The sequence below is a fragment of the Schistocerca piceifrons genome, chromosome 4 (assembly GCF_021461385.2).
Source record: "Schistocerca piceifrons isolate TAMUIC-IGC-003096 chromosome 4, iqSchPice1.1, whole genome shotgun sequence".
Classification (NCBI taxonomy): Eukaryota; Metazoa; Arthropoda; class Insecta; order Orthoptera; family Acrididae; genus Schistocerca; species Schistocerca piceifrons.
Window position 1 is genome coordinate 350696045 of NC_060141.1, and position 22523 is coordinate 350718567.

A 22523-nucleotide genomic window follows, 5' to 3' on the forward strand; every position below is an offset into this window, starting at 1 on the left:
CATTTAGATACGTGAAAAACTTGCTTTTGCTTAAAATGTAGCGGAAATTATCCAGCCTATATTCATCCAGTGTTTCATAATGAGAGCACTCATAACAAACTTTAACATAATTTCAAACCTTTTCCAGACTTCTCGCTTACATGCTTAATGTCAAATATTAAACACATTAACGTTCAAAGCTGTTTTGTAAATGGGAGTTCGTTAAAGAATCTGGTGTTTACTGGTAACTGGCTAATAGGTTTAGCGGAATCGGACGGCCGCTGGTGGCCGAGCGGTTCTAGGCGCTTCAGTATGGAACCGCGCGACCGCTACGGTCGCAGGTTCGAATCCTGCCTCGGGCATGGATGTGTGTGATGTCTTCAGGTTAGTTCGGTTTAAGTAGTTCTAAGTTCTAGGGGACTGATGACCTGAGATGTTAAGTCCCATAGTGCTCAGAGCCATTTGAACCATTTTTTAGCGGAATCGCGAGAAATCACTTCTGGAAGTGTATGAAAACTCTCATGAACAAAAACGCTTTACTCCATATGCCAGGCGTTCAAGATACCTAAACGATGTTTTCTGAAAATAATGGTACGCAGGGAAGTTCGTAATTTTGTTGCATTTTTGTACTCTCTAACTTCAGTATGGACAGAGGCATTGATGCAAATACCTTTTTGAATTGATGTATATAGTTTTTGTCAGGGCTCGGAAAAGAAAAATACGGCGATATAACGCTTTTAAATGTTGTCGCAGAAATTTTCGCAATGGTATTGGAGAAATGTGCCCAAATTGGAAGTATTGCGGGATAAACACTCTCAAGTTGGACTGTCATGCCAGAACGTGAGATAACAACTGGGTGGTCTGAAACGTACACCGTTCATGACTGGTTGTGCCATGGAATCACGGAGAGCTTGGTTATGTTGCTAGACAATCTCGCTCCACGCTGTTGGTATGCGGCACATTTTTCGTCTATATAACCGCGCGCATCTATGAAGCTGAGGGAGTCGCTATACGAACGTCTGATTCTTCTCAATCGAATTTCTGTCTGAGAACAGTGAAACTACTTCGGCGAGAAAATTTTTCGTTTCTAAAAAGGGATACGATGTCTTTCTGTGCATCTTTGTAGAAAGACAAAATTAGTCAGTACAGTACTTTACTTCTTAGGGTTGCGTATCCCGAGGGGTAAAAATGGAACCCATGTAGGATTATTTTGTCCGTCTTATCTGCCTGGTGACCTGTTCGTTCGTTCGTTCGTCCGTCCATCCGTCCGTCCATTCATCCGTCCATTCATCCATCTGTTAAGGTCCCTTTTTCCCCAGGAACGGGTAGATGTATAAAGTTGAAATTTATGCCAAATTCCAAGGTTTACGGTCCCCTGGCGGCGTAAATAATTCAAGCTTTTAAGCCATTACAATCAAAACATACAACCGTATATGTCCATATTTTACATTCGCAAACTCACTCATCAAACCCTACCGATGAACTATGTACGGACATACCTGTCGGGCCGGGTAGTCTAGCGGTAAAGCGTGTTCCTGGAAACAGAGGTCGCGGCATCGAGTCTTGGGCGGACTACGTATTTTTTGGTCGTCCATTTAACCTACCCTTCAGCTCTCAACGATGTGAGCAGTCGCCAGAAACAAACGTTATTCATATTCTACATTAAACGGTACATCCCCTTTCCACGGTCGGAAAACTGGGGTTTGTTAGGCACACGCAAGTCGACGAAGTGGCGTCCAATAGAAAGGCTTGCACCAGGCCATTGTGCCATTCGAAATTGTCCGATGTTTTCACCTTTTCTCTGCCTTTTAAACCTCACTTCCAATGCCTCAACTTTTGATGCTAACCTCTTGTTGTCCTATGGTTAATTGTAAGTAAGAGAGAGCTAGTAGTTCTGTCCCTATTGTTACGGAATGTTTCGAGAGCACGTACTGCAAGTTATTAGCCGCGTTGCGCCGCCAAGCACAGGCTGACAGTGGCAGACGACGCTTGAATGTTCCCGTCCGTATGGGAGTCTGAATTGTCTTACAGAAGTGCAGCAGGTTTGTCTGTATTCTGCTGTAGCTTATTCTCTCGCAGAGATCCATACACGAGATTCTGCGCGGTATACTGTCGCTGTCCCCTCCGTGACACTCCGCGTCGCTGAATGCTACCAGACGGTGCCTCATTGCAGCAGGGAGCAGCCCCCGTAACGGGTATATGCACACATATTATAAAAATGGATGTATGTATGTTCCACATCTCCTCCTAAACCTCTGGACCGATTTCAACCAAACTTGGTACACAAATCTCTTAGCGTCAGGTAAAATCGTTGTGGGGGTAAAAACCCCCTACCCATCATGGGATGTGACGTCTTAAACAACGTGACGCGAAAGAACTGCCGCGCCACGCATGACAAAAAATGTATTACTTCTGTGATACTAACTCTATTCGCAATAAATTTCGCGAACAATATATCTATATATGCCTCTAAACGTGCCTACAAAGCTACATCATGGTACCATATATATTTCAGGAGATATGACGTCATAAACACTGACGTGCGTGGAAAAACTATTGCATTCTGCATGATGTTTCAGTTTAATTAATTAGTGCTGCAGAATTTCAGTGTGTTCAGAGAGCGGCATCATGGAACCATCAAAAGCTGCTGTAACGTGTATTTCTTCAGACACCCGGACTCGGTAAAGCAACCATCTGCATGTCACGGATTACCATTACGTCAGGATTAGGAACATTCCTTGGCGTCAAATACATAATCATCATCAGTGCTAGAATCTAAATGAAATAGTAACAAAAGCAGTATGCATAACGACATTAAAAGAAAGATTCTTTATCATTTAGCTACAATATAGCAGGTCAGCAACTGGAAGCAGTTAATTCCATAAATTATCTGGGAGTACGCATTAGGAGCGATTTAAAAATGGAATGACCATATAAAATTAATCGTCGGTAAAGCAGATGCCAGACTGAGATTCATTGGAAGAATCCTGAGGAAATGAGATTCGAAAACAAAGGAAGTAGGTTACAGTACGATTGTTCGCCCATTGCTTGAATACTGCTCACGGGTGTAGGATCCGTACTAGATAGGGTTGATAGAAATAGAGAAGATTCAACGGAGAGCAGCGCGCTTCGTTACAGGATCATTTAGTAATCGCGAAAGCGTTAGGGAGATTACAGATAAACTCCAGTGGAAGACTGCAGGAGAGATGCTCAGTAGCTCGGTACGGGCTTTTGTTGAAGTTTCGAGAACGTACCTTCACCGAGGAGTCAAGCAGTATATTGCTCCCTCCTACGTATATCTCGCGAAGAGACCATGAGGATAAAATCAGAGAGATTAGAGCCCCCACAGTAGGAGACTGGAATAGAAGGGAGAACCGATAGAGGTACTCAAGGTACCCTCCGCTACACACTGTCAGGTGGCTTGCGGAGTGTGGATGTAGATTAAAATATGTGGTATGCGATCACTGATAACCCAGAATATTACAACCATCTTCTTTACGCAGTGTTGGTTCACACTTGGAAAGCAGTACAGTAGCTATTGTGCGTGACATGGATCTGACAAGCCCTTGGCAGGATTCTCAGGTATGTGTCTACACACGGGTCACACAGTTCCCGTAAATTAGTTTGTGGGCGCAGAACTGGCGTCCGTTAGCGTCCCATACATGTTCCGCTGGGTTCACATTAAGCGAATTTTGTGGCCAAGACATCACGCTCATGAGACTAGTGCAGGACGATTCTTGTGACTTGGACTGTTATCCTGAAGGAAAATGTTATCACATGAAAGGATGCAGGTGGTCCGCAGTAATGTTTACGTAGTGCACAGATGTCATGGTGCCTCTAGCTACTACCACAGGTCCCTTGGAAGCCCAGGTTAACGTTCCCCAAAGCATAATACTACTACCACCACCAACAACCTTCGTCCGTGGCGCTGTGCATGCTTCGAGCAGCCATTCTGCTGGATGATGGGTATCTGCACACGACCCTCGATATGGACCAGGCGACAAATTTCCATTGATCCACGGTCCAGTCTCCATGATGATGTGCCCACTGCAGTCGTAACTGACGATATCGTTGGGTCAACATGGAACACGTAGAGCCATGGTCGGCCACTGGCGGGCCGCGGAAGGTCAGAAACTGTAGCGCCAAAAATTTTTTGCAAGCATAAATTATTCAAATTAAGTTCGTAGCGTTCCTGCTTTGCATGTTGGTATTCCAGTTTCTATTGGTTTACGTATCGATTGACATTTTTTATTTGTGGCTCATTGTTGCTGTTTGAGTTTGCATATTATCAATTTGTCAGCTGGAGATAGTGATTGGAACTGTGGACACTAGAAAATGGAGTGCCAAGTGAACAAATAGGAATATTTCCGACATATTCGTCTCTTTGTGTTCAATAGAGGGTTGACGGCAGCGGAGGTAGCCAGAAACATTCCCGCCCTGTAGGGGGATAATGCCAGTGGACAGAGCACGGCAAGAAAAATTGTTTTCTCGTTTTAAAGGGGCCGACATTAGTGATTCTCCACGTTCAGGAAGACCTTCGAGGTTTGATGAAGATTGTTTAAACGGATTAATCCTCAATGATCCACGTCAGTGTACTCGAGAACTGACAAATCTGATCATTCCACCATCGTGCGACATTTGCATGCAATGGGGAAGATTCAAAAATCTAGTGTATGGGTACCGCATACTCTAAGCAAAATCACAAAAACCAGGAGGTGGTCATTTGTGCATCTGTGCTTGCCCGTCATCAGTTGGCTCGTGAACAACACCCATCATTCTTCTCCTAGGTAGTTACTTGTGACGAGAAACATTGTCTTTATTCTAACAGGAAAAGAAAGGAATGGTTGGGCCCAAACCAAATAGGAGCTCCCCGTTCAAAGACCTGCGCACATACGCAAAAGATTATGTTATGCATCTGGTAGAACAGCGATGGTGTGGTGTACTGTGAATTGCTTCCTCGAGGTGTAACCATCACTACTAACATTTAATGTCAACAACTGAACCATCATGCAGACGCAGTCCAAGATCAATGACCAGGAAGACTGCGTGAAGTAATGCTACTCCACAATAACGCCCTCCTCCACTCTGTTAGACCGACAAAAAAACGCTATTCAGGAGTTGGGTCAGGAAGTCATTTTCTTACCCACCTTACCCACCTGATTTTGTGCCCTCAGATTTTCACTTTTTCCGCTCTCTATCGCACAACCTTCAAGGAACTTCATTTACGGATGCAAATGCGCTCCGAACATTGCTCGACCACTTCTTCGCTTTAAAATCACGTAATTTCTACAGTCGCTGTATAGAAAAGTTACCCCAGCGGTGGCAAGTGTTGTAAATAGTGAAGGAGAAACCAATGTAACCGCCAGAATGTTGAATGCAGGCATCCAGACGTGTATGCGTTGTGGTGTACAGGTGCCGGATGGCAATTTGTTCCATGCCTACTCCACTTGGTCGGTCAAGACAGGAACGGTTAACGCTGTCTTTGGATGACATTAGAGTGGTCGGCCGATGATGTCCCATGTGTTTTGGACTGGAGACAGATCTGTTGACCGAGCAGGCCAAAGCAACATGTCGACACTCTGTAGAGCCTGTGGAGTTAGAACAACGCTATGTGGGTTCAAATGGTTCAGAGCGCTATGGAACTTAACATCTGAGGTCATCAGTCCCCTAGAACTTACAAGGGAACCTCCCCATCGCACCCCCCTCAGATTAAGTTATAAGTTGGCATAGTGGATAGGCCTTGATAAACTGAACACAGATCAATTGAGAAAACAGGAAGAAGTTGTGTGGAAATGTGAAAAAATAAACAAAATATACAAACTGAGTAGTCCATGGGCCACATAAGCAATATCATGGACAATGTGAGCTCAGGAGCGCCGTGGTCCGATGGTAGCGTGAGCAGCTGCTGAACGAGAGGACCTTGGTTCAAGTCTTCCCTCGAGTGAAAATTTTGCTTTCTTTATTTTTGCATAGTTATTATCTGTCCGTTCGTTCATTGACGTCTCTGTTCGCTGTAATAAGTTTAGTTTCTGTGTTTTGCGACCGCATAGCAAAACCGTGCGATTAGTAGACGAAAGGACGTGCCTCTCCAATGGGAACCGAAAACATTTGATCGCAAGGTCATAGGTCAACCGATTCCTCCACAGGAAAACACATCTGATATATTCTGTACGACACTGGTGACGGCATGCGCGTCACATGACAGGAATATGTTGTCGACCCACCAAACTTGTACACTTGGCGAATGGGTAAAAAGATTCTTTTACCTTGCCCGATTTAGGTTTTCTTGTGGATGTGATAATCACTCCCAAAAAAGTGATGAAAACATAAGAGTTTGTCACATAACCTGAAAATAAAAAGTTAAAATTTTCACTCGATGGAGGATTTGAACCAAGGACCATTCCTTCCGCAGCTGCTCACGTTACCACGAGACCAGGGCGCTCCTGCCTTCTCAGTCCCCTGTATGTTGCACATCTTCGCATGAACTACTCAGTTTGTATATTTGGTTTATTTTTTCACAGTTCCACACAACTTCTTCCTGTTTTCTCAATTGATCTGTGTTCAGTTTTCTAAGGCCTATCCACTGTGCCAACTTATAACTAAATCTGAGGGGGGTGCGATGGGGAGGTTCCCTTGTTAGAACTGGTTAAACTTAACTAACTTGAGAACAACACACACATCCATGCCCGAGGCAGTATTCAAACCTGCGACCGTAGCGCTCGCGCGGTTCCAGACTGAAGCACCTAGAACCGCTCGACCACAGCGGCCGGCTATCCTGTTGGAAAACACCTCTTGGAATGCTGTTGTTGAATGGCAGCACAACAGATCGAAACACCGGACTTATGAACATTTTTGCAGTCAGGGTGCGTGGGATAGTCACGAAAGTGCTCCTGCTGTCGTACGAAATCGCACCCCAGACCCTAACACCAGATGTAGGTCCAGTGTGTCGAGCGCGCAGACAGGTTGGTTGCTGGCCCTCAATTGGCCTCCTCCTAACCAAGACTCGGCCATCACTGGCACCGAGACAGAACCAGCTTTCATCAGAAAACACAACAGAGGTCCACAACAGAGACAATGAAGATGCTCCTGCAGCGTTTTCGATGGAAAGTGTTTGATCACCCTCAACACAGCCCGTAATCGGCTTCCCCTGAGTTTCATCTCTAGTCACACGAACCGCTGGGTATGGAGCCAACATTTTAGCACGGACAACCGAGGTGTAGACCAGTATAGAGAATTGGCGGAAAGCGCAGGCGGCTGACTTCTATAACAGGGTATTGAAGGGAAAAAAAAGGTTCGTACAACACTACGACAGACGTCTAAGTCGGAGCGACGACTACGTAGAGAAGTAGCTATAAGGTATAGCTAACTATTGCAAATAAAACTTTTTTTTTTTTATTCTCACAGTGGTGTCCATTTTGCGACCTATTGGAGCTAACTTTCCGAATAGCCCTCGTAGCTCGGAAACGGGGCAACGTATCGATTTTGTTTTAACAGTTATTTCTCAGCACAAGCTCCACTGCGGGACCCGTACAAGCTTTTCAGAATCTTTCTGCTGACCCTGTGTACTTTGCTCACTGCATCACGTGCACACAACGCCAGCAGGCGGCAGTCAATCTCGCTTTGGGCAGTGGTCATAATATTTTGGCTCATCAGTATACGTATATTATGTATTATAATGTCTTTACGCATATTATTTTTTAACTCTTTCATGTCGATGCTGCAACTGGTAACAATTAGGTATTCAGCGACAAGGAACCTTCCCTTAACCTAAGGCAACATCAGTCCGTGACTTGAAGGTGGTCGCTTGACCGAATTTGATTGTCTGTGAATAAATGCGTCTTACAGCATTTTTCGATGGTCCCATGATACCGGTCTGTAAATATGCGGAATACTCGCGACCTCCTGACCGAGGATTTCAGTGGCCAGCTCGATAGACTCGCATTCTGCTAGACGGCGGTTCAACCCCCCCCCCCCCCCCTCATGTGGTAATCCACATTTAGGTTTTCGTGGTTTCCGGGCGGATATTTAAAAAACGACTTGGCGTATTCCGTAGCCCCAGTAGTATCGTGTGATCTCGTCGGCTTTTATTCCCAATCTTCCTTTATAGAGTTCAGGAACTCAATCTGTAAAAACGGGATCGTTATAGGATCACTTTGTAGTCTGTCACTCGATTTGTCTGTGTGTCTGTCCGTCAGATTGTTAAATATCAAGTTGAAATTTATGTCGTGTATTAAGGTCTACAGTCCCTTCGCGGCGTAAAAAATTGAAGCTTCTAAGTCAGTGCAATCAAAAGATACGGCAATTTAGGTCACATATTTTGATACTAGAAAATTCACTCATCCAAAGCTATAGGGCATTCCCGCTGACGTAGAATCATGAAATTTGGCAAGAAGCAAGGCTACACTGTACAAGCAAAGGAAAAATCATAAAATTGTTACACTGAAAACACACAAATGTACACCACAAAATAGAAAGTGCAAGTGATAAATGCGATGTGACGAAAGTGGGCGAAATAACGCCAGAAATCAGCCAGCTGGAGCATAGAAACTAACGAATACATCTCCAGGACAAGACGCATGAGTTAACAGCGTTGGAAATCGCCACTGAAGATGCTTCCCAAATAAAAGAAGCGAAAGGTGTATGGCATGGCAATAAACAGTCTTCAATTAGTTGCATGGACGGAACATACCTCCACGAATTTATAGCAACTAAGGGAAAGACGGAAAACAGAAAAGGACGATAAAATTGTTAATTTATAAATATATCACACGAAAAAATTCTTTCGTCATTTATCTGACGTCCAGCTTGATATTAACACATTCTCGAAAGTCTTCAAAGCCCTGAGACCGACATCTTGGCAGCATCAATATCGATAACAGGCAAAAAGCGTCGAAAGTCTCGATTCCCAGAATCGATTAACTTTCTGTAATCATTGGGTTGTTTTGAAAATCAGCCTTATGCAAACACAATTTTTGTATTTACTCAGACATGTTTCGATACCTGTGTGTCATCTTCTGTAGGTCAAATTTTTATTCCTTTAAAGTTCACTATCAGATTTATAATAATTTAACTGTAGTAGGCCTAAGAATTACAGTATGTGCCATTTGTTTTGCTTAGACGCTCACCTTGAAATAACAGGACGAAAAAAGCACAGAAACGCACATAAAATCTACCCATGAAACAGTTCTTGATAAATACGCATTAATTTTCTTCATGGCTAATTGCAGATGACATGCTGTCAAAAAAAAGTTGAAAAAGAACACAAAAATGGGTGTATAATTAATGCAGTTCATCCAGCGATGTAATTTTAAGGTGAGCGTCTAAACAAAACAAAGCAAATGGCACATATTGTAAATCTTAGGCCTACAACAGTTAAATTATTATAAATATGATATTACACTTTACAGAAATAAAAATTTGACCCACAGAAGACGACACATTGGTATCGAGACATATCTGGATAAATACAAAAATAAACTAATTGTGTTTGCGTAAGGTTGATTTTTCAAAACAACCCAATTTTAAATCGCAAACCTAGAAGAACATCAAGAGGAGCTTCAAACCTTAGTAAAATGAGTATTCTATATTCATATTTGTGCGGAACTCTCAGTACTCCTAATCGTACCTGGCCATTTTCTTTTCTAAACGCTTGGCCATCTGTCGCTCCTATTCTCGTCACTTTCTTTTTCTTTCGGTACTCGTGGTTCTTTATTTCGCAAATCTATGGTAGGCAATGAAAACATCATAACTCCATCTGTCTTTGAAAACTCGAAATTCCAGCAACTAGTAACTCCATAATCAGAGAGAGATTTGAAAGTGCAAGGACTTTTCTAATCTGCTAATTACTAGGCTGCTTCTTCACATTTACATATGTAGCAACTTTCTGTTCCACTTTATATTATTTTTTAAAAAACTTCTTTTGCTTCACCTGCAAAAATTAACAAAATGGAGTTAGTAGGTTTCCATTGCCTACCATCGATATGTGATTTTCTGATGTCAACTACCTGGTGCCCAACGTCATTGAAGTTACCTTGAAAGTCGGAGTATTGTGTAACAAAGTTTGTAGTGAACCTTATCTGGGGGAAAGGCACATATGCACCAAATATGGGAGACATGACAGTGGTGCGTATAAAGTATCTCCCTATTAAGCGTGGAAAATCGGGTGAAACTGTACTGTTCCAAGACTATTTTCCGAAGATTTGTATTGTAAACTTTAACGAGTACAGTATCGTTATGCTCATTTCAAGGACTCCCAAACGCCGTGGTTTCCTCGGACATCACTTCAGGCAAATGTCCGGGTCGTTCTTTTGGAAACTTACTCTTTTTTTTTTTTTTTTTTTTTTTTTTCAAACTTACTTCTGTCTAACACCATTTATAAATAAGTGCTGCTTAAAGTACAATATACTGGATTCAGCATTTCAAAACAATTGTGATTATCATTAACTGCGAAGCAAAAAGCTTATCCTTCTGCCGAAAACCATGGTTCAGTAGCTTGTACCGCGTATGAAGTAGTAAATAACTCTTTTTCGTAGCATTTTAATTACATTCGTGTCTATGAACCCAACTGCCAACTTTGTCTCTTTCGACTCCAGCAGCTGTTGGAGAGATTTTCTTTCCCCCAGACTCGCTGTTGATATTCCCGGAAGCACGTGCGAAGCAAGGCCAGCAAGAGCCGGTCGCGGTCTCAGCTTTCGCCGCGGGGTGCCAGATGCGTCAAGATTACAAGCGGGTTAATCTGCTCGGAAACTAGCTGTCAACTCAATTTAGGGCCGGTGACGCCATTACGCGCGCAATTTGCGGCCCCGCTGTCGTTCTGTGGATAACTCGCTGTTGCTGCCAGCAACTATCTTCCTTGCCAAATTCGAATGGATGGTTGCGCATCGCTTGACGATGTAAGCTTTCCAAGGTAACTAAAAACCTAATCTTCTAAGAAACTTTGTTTGCTAATTCATAACAAGTCTCGTATCCGAAATGTGTAGCATATCACTGTCTACATAACTAAAAATGTAAATCAAATGAATATCTATGGTTCCAGAGACATTTCCAAGTCTCAGACATTAATGTTGTATATATACAGACTGAAGCGATGGCTGCGAATTTGTGACCAAGTCTCCTGTTCACTAGGCAGATGCGCTAACCACTAGCCACCCTGGCAAAGTGGCTTTGCATAATTGCACGGACTGCTCTAGCCTCCATCCTCAATCAAAATTCCCATTCACTCCTGAGCCAACTTGGTATTCCTCCTAATCCCGAACAGAATTGCAGAGCCTCTCTAACTGTATCCGAACAGCCCCTCAGCATCGAACAAAACAGGGGATCCTGTTAGAAACCCAGGCATAGGTGCTTTAATGTGCAGGAGATCCGGGGTTTGAATCCCAGCCTTGCTACAAATTTTCATTCTTTGCTTCAGTCTGCATATACAGGGTGGTTCATTGATAGTGACCGGGCCAAATATCTCACGAAATAAGCATCAAACGAAAAAACTACACGGACCGTTCGCCGGATAGTCACATTATTTAAGGAAACAGGAAGTGTTCAGCCACATGTGAAACGTCAACCACGACCTGCAACAAATGATGATGCCCAAGACAAATTGCACGAGAATCGGGAATCTCAAAAACGTCGGTGTTGAGAATACTACATCAACATCGATTGCGCCCGTACCATATTTCTATGCACCAGGAATTGCATGGCGACGACTTTGAAAGTCATGTACAGTTCTGCCACTGGGCACAAGAGAAATTACGAGACGATGATAGATTTTTTGCACGCGTTCTATTTAGCGACGAAGCGTCATTCATCAACAGCAGTAACGTAAACCGGCATAATATGTGCTATTGAGCAAAGAAAAATCCACGATGGCTGCGACAAGTGGAACATCAGCGACCTTGGCGGGTTAATGTATGGTGCGGCATTGTGGGAGGAAGGATAATTGGCTCCCATTTTATCGATGCCAATGTAAATGGTGCAATGTATGCTGATTTCCTACGTAATGTTCTACCGATGTTACTACAAGACGCTTCACAGCATGACAGAATGGCGATGTACTTCCAACATGATAGATGTCCGGCACATAGCTCGCGTGTGGCTGAAGCGGTATTGAATAGCATATTTCATGACAGGTGGATTGGTCGTCGAAGCACCATACCATGGCCCGCACGTTCACCGCATCTGACGTCCCCGGATTTCTTTCTGTGGGGAAAGTTGAAGGATATTTGCTATCGTGATTCACCGACAACGCCTGACAACATGCGTCAGCGCATTGTCAATGCGTGTGCGAGCATTACGGAAGGCAAACTACTCACTTTTGAGAGGAATGTCGTTACACGCATTGCCAAATGCATTGAGGTTCACGGACGTCATTTTGAACATTTCTTGCATTAATGTGGTATTTACAGGTAATCACGCTGTAACAGCATGCGTTCTCAGAAATTATAAGTTCACAAAGGTACATGTATCACATTGGAACAACCGAAATAAAATGTTCAAACGTACTTCCGTTCTGTATTTTAATTTAAAAAACCTTCCTGTTACCAACTATTCGTCTAAAATTGTGAGCCATATGTTTGTGACTATTACAGCGCCATCTGTCACAAAGCGAAAAAAGTGGTCCAACTAAAACATTCATATTTCTTTACGTACTACACAAACATGTAATAAAAAATGGGGGTTCCTATTTTTAAAAAACGCAGTTGATATCCGTTTGACCTATGGCAGCGCCATTTAGCGGGCCAACCATAGCAGCATCTGGTTTCCCCCTTCAAGCTAGACAAGTTTCGTACTTTGTAGTTTTTCATTTGATGCTTATTTCGTGAGATATTTGGCCCGGTCACGATCAATGGTCCACCCTGTATACATCATAGATGTTTGAGACTTGAAAAGGTCTCTAGAAGCATATAGTTTCATTTCATTAAAGCAGCTGTGTTTGGATTGCAGGCAGGATCCCCCGTGTTTGCTCGATGTTGAGATGCTATTCCAGTACAGTTGGAGTGCCTCTGCAATGCTATTTGAGTTTAGAGGGAATACCAGGGGGGCTGAGGCGTGAATGTGAGTTTGGAGTGAGGGAGGAGTCGTTTTGGGGTAATCCGTGCAGTTGTGCAAAGCCACTGCGCCATGGTAGCGTGAGCTAGCGCATCTGCCTCATGAGCAGGAGACTTGGGTTTGAGTCATGGCTTTGGTACAAATTTGCATTCGTCTTTTAGTCTTCAAACATGAAAAATGTAAATGATCATTTGTTCGAAATCGTAAATCTTGGAAAGTTCTTACGGATTGTTCCTAAATTTTGACACGACGTTGCCTTCCAAGAAGCGCATGTTTTCGTAATGTATGTAATGCATAAATAAATATTTAATACTAGTCAGTTCCAACTGAACTTTCCCTACTTAACACATTATAACACAGAAACCAATTACCGCACGAGTACCAGACTTGGTAGCATTAATTTCAAGGACATGACGAATAGAAATAATGCAGAATCAATACGAAGCATGTCCGTAGGTGTGCTGGCTACGTCTCTTGATAAACTGCGCTTCATATCAGCACATGTGTGAATGTTTCCTTGGTATACCCCGTTCTTCAGGTAGCCCCACAACCAGAAATCACAGGGAGTGAGACCAGGTGATCGTGCCGGCCAAATATTTGGAAATGGTCGGCTGATAGTTCGATTGTTTCCAAATGTGTTTGGGAGAAGTAGGTGAACTTCACGAGTGATGTGCTATGGGGCCCCATCCTGCATGAAAACTGTCTATTTCAATACGTCTCTCTCCTCTGGGGCGGGTATGACGTATTGTTGTGTCAAAAAATTGTTCCCGCCGCCCGAAGTGGCCGTGCCGTTCTAGGCGCTGAAGTCTGGAACCGCGAGACCGCTACGGTCGCAGGTTCGAATCCTGCCTCGGGCATGGATGTGTGTGATGTCCTTAGGTTAGTCAGGTTTAACTAGTTCTGAGGTCATTAGTCCCCTAGAACTTAGAAGTTGAGTCCCATAGTGCTCAGGGCCACACATTGTTCCCGTACTGTACCGAAAGTCTTAAATGAATTTCTGCCCCTGATACGCCTTCCGACCACAAAAAACGGATCACTGAACGTTGCTCTGTTTTGGTGCAAATAGACTGCGGAGCAGCCATGATTAACAGCACGGCAGCGATAACGAAACTAACCTAGCGGCTTGAATATTGCAAAGGTATAACAACAAATAAACAAAGCATTTGTCATCAACGTAAAACGACAGTACTACCAAAATAAACAAAAATATAACTTGCGGATGATAATTGAGTTACCCTCGTAGTTTAAATGCTCCTCTAAACTCAACTTCCATACCTCCATTATCTACACTGCTTCTTGACGCCTGGGCTTCCTACTTCTGAATCAGTAAAACACGTAGGACCAAAAAAGTGTTAGTGTTTCATGTCTGGTCGTTGCCAAACATAGCGATCAAACAATGTTGTGGTACTTTAGCAGTCATTATAAAATGTTATATTACGTTCGAGATTTTGATGCTACGAAAACAAATACCTGGTCTATCGCAGGCGCTAACTACGATTCCTCCTAGGAAACGAAATCTAACATTCATAGGTGTACTAGCCACACCACATGAGGGACGACTGAGACAGGGCTTGATACGGTCGCACAGCTCCTAACACATCGTCAGGAAATATGCACTGCATGCATCCTCTGCCGCCTGTTTCGACTCCCTCTACGTCTGTCTAACCCCCTGCGGTCTCCAACCCCTCGCCATCTCTGCCCCCCATTTCCACCCTCTATCTCCTCGTCACCCCCCCCCCCCTCCCACCTTCCTCCACCTCCTAACTCTGCGCCCCCCCCCCTCCCCCCGTCTGCGCTGGGGCTATTTCCAAGGTTGGAACGTGGTCTCAGAACCTATTTAGTAATATTTAAAACGTTTCCCTCAATGTTCTCCAAAACCATTCTCTTTGTGTTGGGTGAAATTAATAAATAATAATAAACACCAGTACCTGTAATATGCAGTCCCTTGCAGATCTCAAGCTTACCTGTGCTGGAATATGACATAACACTTTGTCATATAAAGGGCAGTTATAAGAAAATAAGGCAGATGAAAGAAAGTAAGTAAGCTTTTTATTGTTTCAGATCTAAGTGCCATAACTGTTACTACTTTTTTCCACTGTAAGACGAAATGGTCAATTTACTTATTTTTTCCATTTGTCTCATTTTCATGTGATTGCCATTTACATAAGACAGGCAAGCTGAACAGTTGTTACATTGTTAGCAGCAGTCTACAATCCTGTTGCTGTATGCACATCTGTATTTTGCTCGGTGATGTGCAGTAGAATACCTAGCACAATACTTTGGCTTGAGCCTACAGCAATATCTGCCAGCTAAAAGACTGGACATTGGCTCAGTTGTGACACTAAGGTGGAAAGGAACCATGTCAGCATATTTTTGGAACAAATACACTCCTGGAAATGGAAAAAAGAACACATTGACACCGGTGTGTCAGACCCACCATACTTGCTCCGGACACTGCGAGAGGGCTGTGAAAGCAATGATCACACGCACGGCACAGCGGACACACCAGGAACCGCGGTGTTGGCCGTCAAATGGCGCTAGCTGCGCAGCATTTGTGCACCGCCGCCGTCAGTGTCAGCCAGTTTGCCGTGGCATACGGAGCTCCATCGCAGTCTTTAACACTGGTAGCATGCCGCGACAGCGTGGACGTGAACCGTATGTGCAGTTGACGGACTTTGAGCGAGGGCGTATAATGGGCATGCGGGAGGCCGGGTGGACGTACCGCCGAACTGCTCAACACGTGGGGCGTGAGGTCTCCACAGTACATCGATGTTGTCGCCAGTGGTCGGCGGAAGGTGCACGTGCCCGTCGACCTGGGACCGGACCGCAGCGACGCACGGATGCACGCCAAGACCGTAGGATCCTACGCAGTGCCGTAGGGGACCGCACCGCCACTTCCCAGCAAATTAGGGACGCTGTTGCTCCTGGGGTATCGGCGAGGACCATTCGCAACCGTCTCCATGAAGCTGGGCTACGGTCCCGCACACCGTTAGGCTGTCTTCCGCTCACGCCCCAACATCGTGCAGCCCGCCTCCAGTGGTGTCGCGACAGGCGTGAATGGAGGGACGAATGGAGACGTGTCGTCTTCAGCGATGAGAGTCGCTTCTGCCTTGGTGCCAATGATGGTCGTATGGGTGTTTGGCGCCGTGCAGGTGAGCGCCACAATCAGGACTGCATACGACCGAGGCACACAGGGCCAACACCCGGCATCATGGTGTGGGGAGCGATCTCCTACACTGGCCGTACACCACTGGTGATCGTCGAGGGGACACTGAATAGTGCACGGTACATCCAAACCGTCATCGAACCCATCGTTCTACCATTCCTAGACCGGCAAGGGAACTTGCTGTTCCAACAGGATAATGCACGTCCGCATGTATCCCGTGCCACCCAACGTGCTCTAGAAGGTGTAAGTCAGCTACCCTGGCCAGCAAGATCTCCGGATCTGTCCCCCACTGAGCGTGTTTGAGACTGGATGAAGCGTCGTCTGACGCGGTGTGCACGTCCAGCACGAACGCTGGTCCAACTGAGGCGCCAGGTGGAAATGGCATGGCAAGCCGTTCCACAGGACTACATCCAGCATCTCTACGATCGTCTCCATGGGAGAATAGCAGCCTGCATTGCTGCGAAAGGTGGATATACACTGTACTAGTGCCGACATTGTGCATACTCTGTTGCCTGTGTCTATGTGCCTGTGGTTCTGTCAATGTGATCATGTGATGTATCTGACCCCAGGAATGTGTCAATAAAGTTTCCCCTTCCTGGGACAATGAATTCACAGTGTTCTTATTTCAATTTCCAGGAGTGTATTTGTAAACCCGCGATGATGTCATTCGAAATCACCTGACTAGACTGTGAACTCTGTTCATTTACATTTTGAAGAAGAATTTTGATGATGTGCATCTGACAAGCCTAAGTTACAATACACTGAGTTTACGAAAGTCGTGGGATACCTTATAATATGTATCACAACTCCTTTTGTCCATGCAGCAATTTGACCTGGCATGGGCTCAAAAAGTGATTAAAAGTCCTCTGCAAAAATATGAGCCATGCTGCCTCTTTAACGATTCATTATTGCAAAAGTGTTGCCAGTGCAGGACTTTATGTGTGAACTGACCTCCTGATTACGTCCCATAAGTGTTAATGGGATTCATCTCAGGTAATCAGGGAGGACAAATCTTTCAATCAAATTGTCCATAATGTTCCTCACACCAGTTGTGAACATTTGTGACCTGGTGCCCACATGGTGCATTGTAATCCATAAAAATTCAATCATTGTTTGGAAACATTAAGTCCATGAATGGCTGCAAATGGTCTCAAAATAGCTAAACCTAATCATTTCCAGTCAGTGATTGGTTCAGTTGGACCAGAGGACCCAGTCCATTCTGTGTAAACACAGCCCGCACTATTATGGAGCCAGCACCAGGTTGCACAGTGCCTTGTAAAAAAACTTGGGTCCATGGCTTCGTGGGGTGTGTCACACATGACCCCTACCATCAGCTCTTACCTGCTCAGATTGGGACTCATCTGACCAGGCCATGGTTCTCCAGTCATCTGGGGTCCAACTGACATATCTCAAGGCCAGGAGAGGTGCTGAAGGCAATATCACGGTGTTAGAAAAGGCACTTTCATCAGTCATATGCTACCATAGTCCATTACCACTAATTTTGGCCATACTGTCCTAATGTATATGTTCGGTTATTTCACACAGTGTTGCTTGTCAGTTAGCACTGACAAAATGGCTCTGAGCACTTTGGGACTCAACTGCTGAGGTCATAAGTCCCCTAGAACTTAGAACTACTTAAACCTAACTAACCTAAGGACAATACACACATCCATGCCCGAGGCAGGATTCGAACCTGCGACCGTAGCGGTCGCGCGGTTCCAGACTGTAGTGCCAGAACCGCTCGGCCACCATCGGCTGGCTTAGCACTGACAACTCTACACAAATGCAACTACTCTCGGTCATTAAGTGAAGGCTGTCGGCCACTGCATTGTCCATGGTGAGAGGTAGTGTGTGAAATGTGGTATTCTCGGCACACTCTCGGCACTGTGGATTTTGGCATCCCCTAATGGTTTCCGAAATAGAATGTTCTATGCATCTAGCTCCAGCTACCATTCCCCATTCAAAATTTGTTAATTCCCATTGTGTGGCCATAATCGCATTGGAAACCTTTTCACATAAATCATCTGAGTACAAATGACAGTTCCACCAACGGACTGCCCTTTTATACTTTTTGTACGCAATACCACTGTCATCTGCATATTGCTATTTTATGACTTTTGTCACCTCATTGTGTTTTCTATAGGTGTGAAAACAGCTACTTGTCAAACTTTGTTAATTACAAAATAATGCAGAACAGGGAATGGAGGAAGTGAACTCCCCTTAGCATGTGTCACAGGGGTAGAAATGGTGTGTGAGTCAACAAGCCCCAACTCCCCCACCCATTGCTAGTATTAACCAGATGCTTTGCGTTGAGCAGCTATCAAACGAGAAATTAGGTCATTTTACTGCACATTGTAACTCACCATCTCAGAGGAGAACTAACTTTGGGTGTACCCAGGGAAGTGTGTTTTCATCCTTCTTGTTCGTGTTGTATATTGATCTTGCAGACAATACTAATAGTAGCCTCACACTTTTCGCAGATCATGCAGTTATGTGTAATTAAGAACTGCCTGAAAAAAAGCTGCACAGGTATTCAGGCAGATCATGATAAGCTTTCAAAGTGGTGCAAAGATTGGCAGCTTGCTTTAAATGAGCACTTTACGAAACAAAAAAAGCATAGTGTCCTATGACTATAGTATCACCGAGTCGCAGTTGGTGTTGATCAACTCGTACAAATACCCGAGTATAAAACTTATATTAAAAACTTATATAAAAACTTATATATTTCCCACGTGAAATGTTTCCCTCTATTTTATTCATATCGAGTATAAAACTTTGTAAGGATATGACACAAAATAGTCACACAGGCTAAGTTGTAAGTAAAGCAGGTGGCAGACTTCAATTTGCTCATAGAATACAAGGAAAACACAATTAGTCTATGAAGGAGATTGCTTAAAGATCAGATGTGTGACCCATCATTGAATATAGCTACATCTACATCTATACTCTGCAAATCACATGTAAGTTCCTGGCTAAAGTGTCTGGGATCCATTGCTGAACTGTGTGGGATCCGTACCAAATAGGATTAATAAAGGATATTGACTGTATGCAGAGAATGGCAGCGTGAATGGTCACAGGTTTGTTTGGCCTGTGTAAGTGTCTGCCAGTTCAGTTTCTTCAGCATCTCTGCAACACTCTTCCAAAGTTTCAAGAACAGGCTTTAAATAATGACTCTAGGAATATACCAAAACTTCCTTATGTCTCACTCATACAGAGATTGTGAGAACAAGATTAGATTAATTATAGAATGCAAAGAAGCAATTAAACAGCCATTCTTCCCACTCTCCACATGTGAATGGAGCAGCAAGAAGCCCTAATGTATAGTGGCTAGCGTTGCTGCCTCTGCATCACGAGGTCCCGAGTTCGATTCCTGGCCAGGTTGCAGACTTCCTCTGCCTGGGGACTGGTGTTTGTGTTGTCCTCATCATTTCATCCTCATCATCATCATCATCATCCATGACAGTGGCTAGATTGGGTTGTGAAAAAATTGGGACTTTGTATGGGCGCTGATGACTGCGCAGTTGAGTGCCCCACGAAGTACCCTCTGCCATGCATTTCACAGTGGTTTGGAGAGTACGGATGTGGATTGTAGATGTGGAGAAGTTGTAAATAACACCCTGGTTGACCTGCGATTGCATTGTCAGTCGTATTGGAGCCAACAAATTAGAAGCACAGCACAATGTTTAATATGTAATGCATACTACACACATTATGGCTATTTTTAGATCCATAACATTGGCAGTGGCTGAACATCGAAGACTTGCTGCATGAAGCCATCAGACTGGTACTATTTAAAAACAAATTAGATGGCACCATGTGCAAGGAAAGTTTGACAAGCTGTGGTGAGATCTGATGTATTGTCTTTGACAGAGGGTAGCTTTTATTTACAGTGGGTGGAGGGACTTGATCTGCTGGAAGCTCAGCCTTTTTTATTAGTCTTACTAACAGTGGAATCCAGATAGATGTAACAGGTATCTACTATTTAAAATAACAGCAAAATAATATGTTAAAAAGGAGAGTTTAATATTTGATCTTAAAGCAGAAATGCAGTACATTTGTTGAAGAATAATATTAATTTATATCTGAGACTGACATCTTATTTTGGAGTGGATATGAGCCGAGATTAAAGTATTTTGTTACAGTTTTCGTAATGAAAAAGATGCATGTTCTTCCAACTAATCTGTATATTTTTTGGCGTTTGGCAAAAGGCAGTTTAGCCTAACCATCTTGCAGGTAACATCACCATTATTTTTTTTAGAAAAAGTTTGGTGGAAGCTGCAAGAGCTGAAGAAATGATAAATATGTGCCTGGGGGAGGGGGGGGGGGGGGGATTGACAGCTGCTTTGTGGTTCAATAATCTGTGTACTGTGTGGTATTTTCTTATTATGTCTTGTAAACTATGGTTGCAGCCTTAACTTTTTCACGCATTGTCGAGAAAAATCCAGGAAAATTTAAAATTGACAACAAGGAATTGAGCAGCCGAAGGAATTTTATAGACCAAACACGAGACGAAGTGAAGGTGAGAAATTTTGTTTCTGCTTTTTTTCCAAATATTAATTACAGATTGTCAACTGTTAGACTGAATGTCACTATAAAGTTGTTAACATACTGCTGTTTACAAAATAAGTAATTCTCTGTTCTCGTTTGATCTCCTCTGCAGACAATGAAAGACAAGATGAACATTTCAAGAGGTAGAGACAGGGATCGCACTGCAAGACAGGTAATATTACGTTTAATCCCACTCCCATCCACAGCTCTTTGCTTAATTTTATGTAAGTCACTTTGCATGGTTATCACATAATAGTCTAATAACTTATCAATATTTTACAAGGTATGAATAAAAATCCCCGAAATAACATTACAAGAATGAATGTACTTGGAAAGAATCTTCTTCTTCTTGGCTTCTAAGTGTGTCTAAGGTCCCATGCTAATCTCACATACTGCCACCAAATACTTCTGTCTTGTGCTACTTCTAGCTAATTACTTATACCCAGCCAGTTGCATATTGTTTTAATTTCATTTAGCCATGTATTTCCAGGTGTCTCCATTGAGCTTTTATGAAATGACTTCACTCCTAAATATTCTTGAAACCACTTGATCCTCTTTCATTTTGATGAGGTGAAGTCGGAACCATGCTACATTGGTTTGAGGAGCATTATAGTGAATTCACATTGATATCTCAGCAACCAAATTCGCCTGATGTAAATCATACGGTACCCACCTGGGTTGCTGTTGGGTGTCATCACCATGTATGAAAATCAGTGGCCTGTTATTTACTTGAATTACATGATCTGTGCATAGTTTAGTTTTAATTTAGTTTAGTTATCTCATGTTCCATACATCATTTTCACGATTATTGTATCGATATGATGTGGAACAAGTCAAATTACACACACACACACACACACACACACACACACACACACACACGAATAGTGCTAATATTAATATTACTGAAATTTTTTAGTTCTACTCATGCAACTACATTTAGAGGTACAATTCTTTTTTAACCAGTTTTGAAACAGAAATTTGTCCATGGAATAGGAGGAGTTGCCCAAAAGAAAAGATTTTAAGCTAGATTTAAAACTTGATCTGCTACCTGCCAGACACTTTGTTGTTTGGCAAATTTTTGTTGCTGAATAATGTACTCATTTTTGAGTAACTGACAGCTTCAATAATGGATAGTAAAGGTTATTTTTCCCTCTAGTGTTGTACATATCAACATCACTGTTCTTCGCGTATTGAGATGGATTATTTATAATGAATTTCATTAGTGAATATATGTACTCTGATAGTGCAGGTAAAATACCCAGCTCCTTGAATATATGCCTACATGATGTCCTTGGGTGAACATCACTAATTATTCTCCCTGCTCTCTTTTTTGCAATCAATACTTTATGTCTAAGTGGTGAGTTATCCCAGAAAACTATTCCATAAGACATTATTGAGTGGAAATATGCGAAGTACATTAGGAGGCTGATATGTTTATTACCAAGACTCACAATTATACAAAGAGCGAAAGAAGCTGAACTTAATTGTTTGAGACACTCAGTGAAATGCATCTTCCTGTTCAAGTTGTCATCAATGTGAACACTCAAAATTTGAAGAATTCTACCCTGTTAACTGAGGCCCATTAATATGCTACATCAATTGTCAGTATGACTCTGTTCGGTGTTCAGAACTGGATATAGTGAGTTTTTTCAAAATTAAGGGAGAGTCCATTTTCTGAGAACCACTTAATAATTCTTTGAAAGACATCCTTAACAATATCTTCAGCTGCTTTTTCAGAAATGGGATTTATTATAACATTCATGTCATCTGCAAAAGTACTAGTTCT

General features: G+C 43.2%; 1 protein-coding gene across 1 annotated transcript in view; it reads left to right on the top strand.

Moving 5' to 3' along the window:
• Positions 1–22523, top strand: part of LOC124795331 (syntaxin-6) — a 174638-nt gene that overhangs the window by 146417 nt on the left and 5698 nt on the right. The window contains exons 3-4 of the mRNA XM_047259313.1: positions 20611–20705; positions 20847–20906. Of these exons, the coding sequence (XP_047115269.1) occupies positions 20611–20705; positions 20847–20906 (155 nt within the window). The remainder of the gene's footprint in view (positions 1–20610; positions 20706–20846; positions 20907–22523) is intronic.